Source organism: Oncorhynchus keta, chromosome 6 (genome assembly GCF_023373465.1).
Source record: "Oncorhynchus keta strain PuntledgeMale-10-30-2019 chromosome 6, Oket_V2, whole genome shotgun sequence".
In the NCBI taxonomy this organism is placed as follows: Eukaryota; Metazoa; Chordata; class Actinopteri; order Salmoniformes; family Salmonidae; genus Oncorhynchus; species Oncorhynchus keta.
In genome coordinates this window covers 16,023,471-16,033,120 of record NC_068426.1, presented here as the reverse complement: position 1 = coordinate 16,033,120, position 9,650 = coordinate 16,023,471, and the positions used below count along the sequence as shown (strand labels likewise).

The window sequence follows — 9,650 nt, the reverse complement described above, 5'->3', positions numbered from 1 at the left end:
ATAATATTATTTGTTTAGTTATTTAACCAGGCAAGTCAGTTAAGAACAAATTCTTATTTACAATGATGGCCTGTCCCAGCCGAACCCTAACGACGCTGGGCCAATTGTGCGCAGCCCATGGTACCCCCAATCACAGCCAGTTGTGATACAGCCTGGAATTGTACCAGGGTCTGTAGTGACACCTCTAGCACTGAGATGCAGCACCTTAGACCACCGTGCCACTCGGGAGCCCATTTGTGACATATAAGTGTTTCGGGCAAAGTACAAAGTACAGAGCAAATAGCTCAAATCAACACCATTGCTTATGATTCCTTTATTATACACAGTCGATTTATAAGATTATTATCACATTTAGCAAGGTACATTAACTTACATTACAGCATTTTCTGTGTAGGACAATGAGTTTTAACTCACCTAATGCCTCAAGAGGAAATGCCTGAGAGATATGTGTATGTTAAGTCGTCTATGTGTGGTGTGAAAACATTTGTAGAACATTACAAACCATGAAGAAATTAATACAAAATAACTTAGAACACAGGAAATGTCCGTTGTGTGTCCTGCAGACCAATTCCGTAATAAAGGCCAATCATAGTATAGCAAATGTGTATCATAATAAGCATTGTTTATACTTTCAGATACATAGTTTAGACCAAATGAATTCTCAAGCTTTCTCGTTCTCAGCCTGCACTGGCAGTCTTTCGCTGCGACTAATTGTTTTCCACCGTGGGTCTTCCAGATCATTTACATAAGAAAAGGACCAACCGCTCCATAACTTTAATGAAGTCACTGCGGAGGAAATAACAGGCCAATCCACAAGGGCATTTGCATGGGAATGACATGAAACCAACAACATTCAGGTTTCTTTTCCATGGATATTGTAGTAGCATGTATTTTTTTTTTATATAACTTGGCAAGTCAGATAAGAACATGTTCTTATTTACAATGACGGCCTACCCCGGCCAGACCCTAACGACGCTGGGTCAATTGTGCGCCGCCCTATGGCACTCCCGGTTACGGCCGGTTGTGATACAGCCTGGAATCGAATCAGGGTCTGTAGTGACGCCTCTAGCACTGAGATGCAGTGCCTTAGAACGCTGCACCACTTGGGAGGTCGAGTATGTATCGCTTACAGAGCTGACTGGAATGAAACTAAATATCATAAAAGAGAACACTGCAAAAGTATATCAAATACCTGTTGGCTATTTCAATTTGTGTGTCATGAATGAAACATGATAACTCTCTGGTATGAACAATATCACTCCCGGCACATAGGCTACCGAAGCTCGCAACAACGAAAAGGAAGTAACAGCTCTCCCCTCTTACATACACAATTGCAAAAAAATATCACAAAAATGGGTCGGGCGAATGCGTTGATTTTCATATGATTTTGACTTACAGCTCGAATTGGCCTATGGTTGGCCGAAACTGTGTGCGCGGAGGCGGGGCGTAAGCAGTGTTTGTTAGTGCTATTCGGCTCTGAATGTGTTGAAATATCCCTAGTGAGAGGTTACTTAGTGGACGGGGATAAGTGCATAACTTTTTGTTTCTAGTTTATTTTTCTTGAGAGTGATTTCTCGTAAAAAAAATATTTCAGCTCTGTGATTTGTACATCGTTCTACATCATTGGGAACAGCCTAAAGACAAGGGCAGAGACACGCAGTTGTTCCCGACCAGCTATCCACTTCATTTTTGGGGAGGAATTTACAGAAATATCAATACAATTTTGGATCTGGTCGTTTGTAAAGAAACTAACAGAACACAGCAGTAACATGATTTTCATTCATCTCGACAATTGAGTTTTTTCCAAGTGCCTTGACTGCAGACATCGAATTGAGAAGAGATTTGGGAGAAGTCGTCGAGGGTTCATGGACAAAGAGTGGAACGAATACAGCCAATGATACGATAAGTTTTATCTACATGCGTCCCCCTTCTTGAATGTGACAGGGGGGACATGGGACAAGATCATAGGACAACTCCGCTATATAATTGTATAGCCACTATATGCAATATGTTCTAGTGCTATAAAGCAAAGTTTTTCTTAGTATGAGAGTTAATACTTTATTGACTATTCTAGATTTTAAAAAACTGGTGTTTTTTTATTTGTATCGACTTATTCCATGAGACATTGACTTCCCACCGTCAGTCAAAGCGAGGTTTTCCTTGTAATATTGTGACCACATTTTTTTCACTCCTTCCCCAGTGAAACTGGTGTTTTGAACTGTTGTCCGTGTCAGATGTGGTCAGTGTTGCGGCCAATGGGTACACGGCCCAGTTGACGGTGCCAGTAAATCACCAGTTTAACCTTTTTGACACACACAACCGAAGGAGTTCGTTTATATTACGGATATTCTGGATGCCATTATGGAGTTCATATCCAGTCGCATTGCCCCACTTTGGCTGGTCCTGCTGGAGTGTTTGCTTCTGTCGACAGCAGAGGAAGGTAGGTCGGATTGGTTCATATGACCTCCTCTACAACGTTCTCAATTAAAAGGCTTCATGTACTGCTTATTGTCGACGAAACATGTACGGTGGCGTTATTAGGCCACCTAATAGCTTATTGAAAATATGATTTAGTCCAATTTTGCCTTCAACTTCAGATTGTTGTTACATTGAAACAGCATCACATATTACATTGTAACAACTGCACGTGCTTGTTACAATGTAACATGCTGGTTGTAAATCATCACGATGGTTAATCAATCCTACACTCCTACATTTTTACTGTGTCATATTTTTATTTGTATGAAGAATCATAAGCCTCCACTATTTAACTATTGCAATTAAACTCTGAGTGAGACTTCGCCATTATTGAAGATTCACTTGTTACAGTGTCTTTATATATATATATACAGTACACCGTACCAATCAAAAGTTTTAGAACACCTACTCATTCAAGGGTTTGTCTTTATTTGTACTATTTTCTACATTGTACAATAATAGTGACATAATAAGACATCAAAACTATGAAATAACACAAATGGAATAATGTAGGAACCAAAAAAGTGTTAAACAAATCTAAATATATTTGAGATTCTCCAAAGTAGCCAACCATTGCCATGATGACAGATTTGCACACTGGCATTCTCTCAACCAGCTTCATGAGGTAGTCACCTGGATTGCATTTCAATTAACAGGTGTGCCTTGTTAATTTGTGGAATTTATTTCCTTAATGAGTTTGAGCAAATCAGTTGTGTTGTGGTAGGAGGTAGGAGTGGTATACAAAAGATAGCTCTAGTTGGTAAAAGACCAAGTCCATATTATGGCAAGAACAGCTCAAATAAGCAAAGAGAAATGACATTCCTTCATTACTTTAAGTCATGAAGGTCAGTCAATATGGAACATTTCATTAACTTTAAAAGTTTATTCAAGTGTAGTCGCTATAAAAGATCAAGTCCTATGATGAAACCGTCTCTCATGAGGACCGCCACAGGAAAGGAAGAGCCAGAGTTACCTCTGCTGCAGAGGATACGTTCATTACAGTTACCAGCCCTAAGAAATGCATCTCACATCTCAACATCAACTGTTTAGTGACTGCATGAATCAGACCTTCATGGTCGAATTGCTGCAAAGAAACCACTACTAAAGGACACCAATAAGAAGAAGAGACTTGCTTGGGCCAAGAAACATGAGCAATGGACATTAGACCAGTGGAAATCTGTCCTTTGGTCTGATGAGTCCAAATTTGAGATTTTTGGTTCCAACCGCAGTGTCTTTGTGAGACGCAGAGTAGGTGAACGGATGATCTCCACATGTGTGGTTCTCACCGTGAAGCATGGAGGAGGAGGTGTGATGGTTTCGGGGGTGCTTTGCTGGTGACACTGTCAGTGATTTATTTAGAATTCAAAGCACACTTAACCAGCATGGCTACCACAGCATTCTGCAGCGATACGTGATCACATCTGGTTTGCACTTAGTGGGACTATCATTTCTTTTTCAACAGGACAATGACCCAACGCACCTCCAGGCTGTGTAAGGGCTATTTGACCAAAAAGGCTAGTGATGGAGTGCTGCATCAAATGACTGGGCATCCACAATCACCCGACCTCAACCCAATTGAGATGGTTTGGGATGAGTTGGACCGCAGAGTGAAGGAAAAGCAGACAACACATGCTCAGCATATGTGGGAACTCCTTCAAAACTGTTGGAAAAGCGTTCCAGGAGAAGCTGGTTGAGAGAATGTGTGCAAGCAGATATCAAGGCAAACTGTGGCTACTTTGAAGAATGTCAAATCTAAACCATATTTTGATTTGTTTAACACTTTTTTGGTTACTACATTATTCCATGTGTTATTTCATAGTTTTGATGTCTTCACTATTATTCTACAATGTAGAAAATAGTAAAAATAAAGAAAATACGTTGTATGTATAGGTGTTAAAAATGTTGACTGGTACTGGAAATATATATTTATGTATATACAGTTGAAGTCGGAAGTTTACATACACTTAGGTTGGAGTCATTAAAACTGTTTTTTCAACCACTCCACAAATTTCTTGTTAACAAACTATAGTTTTGGCAAGTTGGTTAGGACATCTACTTTGTGCATGGCACAAGTAATTGTTCCAACAATTGTTTACAGACAGATTATTTCACTTATACTTCACTGTATCACAATTCTAGTGGGTCAGAAGTTTACATACACTAAGTTGACTGTGCCTTTAAACAGCTTGGAAAATTCCAGAAAATGATGTCATGGCTTTAGAAGCTTCTGATAGGCTAATTGACATCATTTGAGTCAATTGGAGGTGTACCTGTGGATGTATTTCAAGGCCTACCTTCACACTCAGTGCCTCTTTGCTTGACATCATGGGAAAATCAAAAGAAATCAGTCAAGACTGGTTCATCCTTGGAAGCAATTTCCAAATGCCTGAAGGTACCACGTTCATCTGTACAAACAATAGCACCTAAGTATAAACACCATGGGACCACGCAGCCGTCATACTGCTCAGGAAGGAGACGCGTTCTGTCTCCTAGAAATGAACATACTTTGGTGTGAAAAGTGCAAATCAATCCCAGAATAAGAGCAAAGGACCTTGTGAAGTTGCTGGAGGAAACAGGTACAAAAGTATCTATATCCACAGTAAACAGAGTCCTATATCGACATAACCTGAAAGGCCGCTCAGCAAGGGAGAAGCCACTGCTCCAAAACCGCCAGAAAATAGCCAGACTACGGTTTGCAACTGCACATGGGGACAAAGATCGTACTTTTTGGAGAAATGTCCTCTGGTCTGATGAAATGAAAATAGGACTGTTTGGCCATAATGACCATCGTAATGTTTGGAGGAAAAAGGGGGAGGCTTGCCGAAGGACACCATCCCAACCGTGAAGCACGGGGGGGGGCAGCATCATGTTGTGTGGGTGTTTTGCTGCAGGAGGGACTCGTGCACTTCACATAATAGATGGCATCACGATGTAGGAAAATTAGGTGGATATATTGAAGCAACATCTCAAGACAAAAGCTTAGTCACAAATGGTTCTTTCAAATGGACAATGACCCCAAGCATACTTCCAAAGTTGTGGCAAAATGGCTTAAGGACAACAAAGTCAAGGTATTGGAGTGGCCATCACAAATCCCTGACCTCAATCCTATAGAAAATGTGTGGGCAGAACTGAAGAAGCGTGTGCGAGCAAGGAGGCCTACAAACCTGACTCAGTTACACCACCTCTGTCAGGAGGAATGGGCCAAAATTCACCCAATTTATTGTGGGAAGCTTGTGGAAGGCTACCTGAAATGTTTGACCCAAGTTTAAACTATTTAAAGGCAATGCTACCAAATACTAATTGAGTGAATGTAAACTTCTGACCCACTGGGAATGTGATGAAAGAAATAAAAGCTGAAATAAATGATTCTCTCTACTATTATTCTGACATTTCACATTCTTAAAATAAAGTGGTGATTCTAACTGACCTAAAACAGGGAATATTTATTAGGATTAAATGTCAGAAATGGTGAAAAACTGAGTTTAAATATATGTGGCTAAGGTGTATGTAAACTTCTGACTTCAACTGTATACACACTACCGTTCAAAAGTTTGGGGTCACTTAGAAATGTCCTTGAATTTGAAAGAAAAGCAAAGTTTTTGTCCATTAAAAGAACATCAAATTGATCAGAAATACACTGTAGACATTGTTAACATTGTAAATTCCTATTGCAGCTAAAAAGGGCTGTATTCTTATGGCGTACAAAGGCCCATTATCAGCAACCATCACCCCTGTGTTCCAATGGCACGTTGTGTTAGCTAATCCAAGTTTATCACTTTAAAAGGCTATTTGATCATTACAAAACCCAATTATGTTAGCACAGCTGAAAACTGTTGTCCTGTTTAAAGAAGCAATAAAACTGGCCTTCATTAGACTAGTTGAGTATCTGAAGCATCAGCATTTGTGGGTTTGATTACACAAAATGGCCAGAAACAAATAACTTTTTTCTGAAACACGTCTGTCTAGTCTTGTTCTGAGAAATGAAGGCTATTCCATGTGAGAAATTGCCAAGAAACTGAAGATCTCATGCAACGCTGTGTACTACTCCCTTCACAGAACAGATCAAACTGGCTCTAACCAGAAAAGAAAGAGGAGTGAGAAGCTCCGGTGCACAACTGAGCAAGAGGACAAGTACATTAGAGTGTCTAGTTTGAGAAACAGACGGCTCACAATTCCTCAAATGGCAGCTTCATTAAATAGTACCTGCAAAGCACCAGTCTCAACATCAACAGTGAAGAGGCAACTCCGGAATGCATGGAATAGCCTTCATTTCTCAGAACAAAAATAGACTGACAAGTTTCAGAAGAAACTTCTTTGTTTCTGGCCATTTTGAGCGTGTAATCGAACAACTAGTCTAAAGAAGGCCAGCTTTATTGCTTCTTTAATTAGCACAACAGTTTTCAGCTGTGCTAACATAATTGCAAAAGGGTTTTGTCAAATAGCCTTTTAAAGTGATAAACTTGGATTAGCTAACACAACGTGCCATTGGAACACAGGAGTGATGGTTGCTGATAATGGGCCTCTTTACACCTATGTAGATATTCCATTAAAAATCAGCAGTTTCCAGCTACAATAGTCATTTACAACATTAACAATGTCTGCACTGTATTTCTGATCAATTCAATGTTATTTTAATAGCCCAAAAATGTGCTTTTCTTCACAAAACTATGACATTTCTATGTGACCCCAAACTTTTGAACGGTAGTGTGTGTATATATATATAAATATGTATGTATATATTTGTATGTCTTTTAAAAACAGTCTAAGACAACATACCTACATGGATTCATTAAAGATAGAGGGGTGATAATAAATTAGGTGTGTGTGTGTGTGTGTGTGTGTGTGTGTGTGTGTGTGTGTGTGTGTGTGTGTGTGTGTGTGTGTGTGTGTGTGTGTGTGTGTGTGTGTGTGTGTGTGTGTGTGTGTGTGTGTGTGTGTGCGTGTGTGCACATTGTTGAATTTGTGCTTGTCTGTGTGTGTGGGAGCATGTGCGTTTTGGAAAGGTGACCCCGCCAGTCCACAGCCTGTATATATGCACCCTGCCCAGTTCTGTGGTGTTCCACTACCAATCAATCCTGAACGGCATGGCTCCGATTAGTTCCACACTGCATGCTGAAATGGAGACACCTGGTCCCTTCTATCTACAAACAATTAACATGGTGCTGTTTGACAGGCATCGATAACATCCGAGCACGGCTATGGCATTACAGTAGACTTGAAGGGATTAGTTTGGTATGCCTACTACAAGGTCACTAATTAGCCACAGTAACACCACAATCAATTCATGATTATGTTTCATTTTAAAAATTTCAGTTCGGGTCATTTTAGAGGTCTTGTTGTTCCCTGCCTCAATACGTTTTTGAACTATTACGATTCCCTCTGCATCTTAGCCCACAACGATACTCTGTAGGCTCGCTTCACTTACCGTTGAGAAGAGTTTTGAGGATCTAGGCTTAGACTGTAGAAAACCCACCTCTAACATCTGCTCTCTACTTTCCTTCTCGACTCACAACAGAAGGAGTAGAAAGAGAATCCGTGAGCTCGGAGTTAGGCTAATCTATTGAATGTGACCACTTTCCCTTAACTGTGTTAGGGTTTGAACAAACAGGGTAAAAACTGAAACGGGCGACTAGAAAAAGCTCAAACCAAGTTTATTCAACACACTGGGTGCCTCAGCTGCAAGCACAACTTATAAGTCACACTAGCACATATTTATACTTTCCGAATTTTTTTTATTTGAACCTTTACTTAACTAGTGACAGCCTACCCTGGACAAACCCTCACCCAATTGTGCTCCACCCTATGGGAATCCCAATCACGGCAGGATGTGATACAGCCTGGAATCAAACCAGGGTCTGTAGTGACGCCTCTAGCACTGAGATGCAGTACCTTAGACCACTGCGCCACTTGGGTCTAGGCGGAGTCTTCTCCTTGCATGTCTAAGATAAACAATCCTTCTCTGTTGCTAGGCAGAAACTCAGTTGGTTCCTCTTACTGGTATTGTCATGGCCCTGCCTAAGTCCAGGACCCTCATGGGCATGGAAGTGAGTGTGTATGGGACATGACTGTAGTCTGATGGTCTTCGGTGTGGCCCCTATGGCCCCCCTCCCAGCAGTGTCTTCTCTCTTCAACTGTTGACATTCTTTAGAGTTGAGTTCCACATCCCTCATTGTCCAAGTTCCACATCCCTCATTGTCCAAGTTCCACATCCCTCATTGTCCAAGTTCCACATCCCTCATTGTCCAAGTTCCACATCCCTCATTGTCCTAGTTCCACATCCCTCATTGTCCAAGTTCCACATCCCTCATTGTCCAAGTTCCACATCCCTCATTGTCCTAGTTCCACATCCCTCATTGTCCAAGTTCCACATCCCTCATTGTCCAAGTTCCACATCCCTCATTGTCCAAGTTCCACATCCCTCATTGTCCAAGTTCCACATCCCTCATTGTCCTAGTTCCACATCCCTCATTGTCCTAGTTCCACATCCCTCATTGTCCTAGTTCCACATCCCTCATTGTCCTAGTTCCACATCCCTCATTGTCCTAGTTCCACATCCCTCATTGTCCTCGTTCCACATCCCTCATTGTCCTAGTTCCACATCCCTCATTGTCCTAGTTCCACATCCCTCATTGTCCTAGTTCCACATCCCTCATTGTCCTAGTTCCACATCCCTCATTGTCCAAGTTCCACATCCCTCATTGTCCTAGTTCCACATCCCTCATTGTCCTAGTTCCACATCCCTCATTGTCCTAATTCCACATCCCTCATTGTCCTAGTTCCACATCCCTCATTGTCCTCGTTCCACATCCCTCATTGTCCTAGTTCCACATCCCTCATTGTCCTAGTTCCACATCCCTCATTGTCCTAGTTCCACATCCCTCATTGTCCTAGTTCCACATCCCTCATTGTCCAAGTTCCACATCCCTCATTGTCCTAGTTCCACATCCCTCATTGTCCAAGTTCCACATCCCTCATTGTCCTAGTTCCACATCCCTCATTGTCCTAGTTCCACAGCAACTTGCCTGCCCTATCAGCAACTGAAACTAGACTGTTGCTCTTGGCCTCTTTCCTTAGAAATATGAATATTCAGCAATAACATGTTTGAACAGAATATGACCTTTCGTCACTTTCCCTTGTCTTACTTAATAACTTTCCATACACAGAGTTCCTAT

At 41.2% G+C, this 9,650-nt stretch overlaps 1 protein-coding gene across 1 annotated transcript in view; it reads left to right on the top strand.

Moving 5' to 3' along the window:
- The first annotated feature begins 1,456 nt into the window (after positions 1-1,456).
- LOC118381812 (ephrin type-B receptor 4a-like) overlaps positions 1,457-9,650 on the top strand; it is a 75,265-nt gene continuing 67,071 nt past the window's right edge. Inside the window, exon 1 of the mRNA XM_052520917.1 lies at positions 1,457-2,440. Within this exon, the coding sequence (XP_052376877.1) occupies positions 2,362-2,440 (79 nt within the window). The 5' untranslated portion in view covers positions 1,457-2,361. The remainder of the gene's footprint in view (positions 2,441-9,650) is intronic.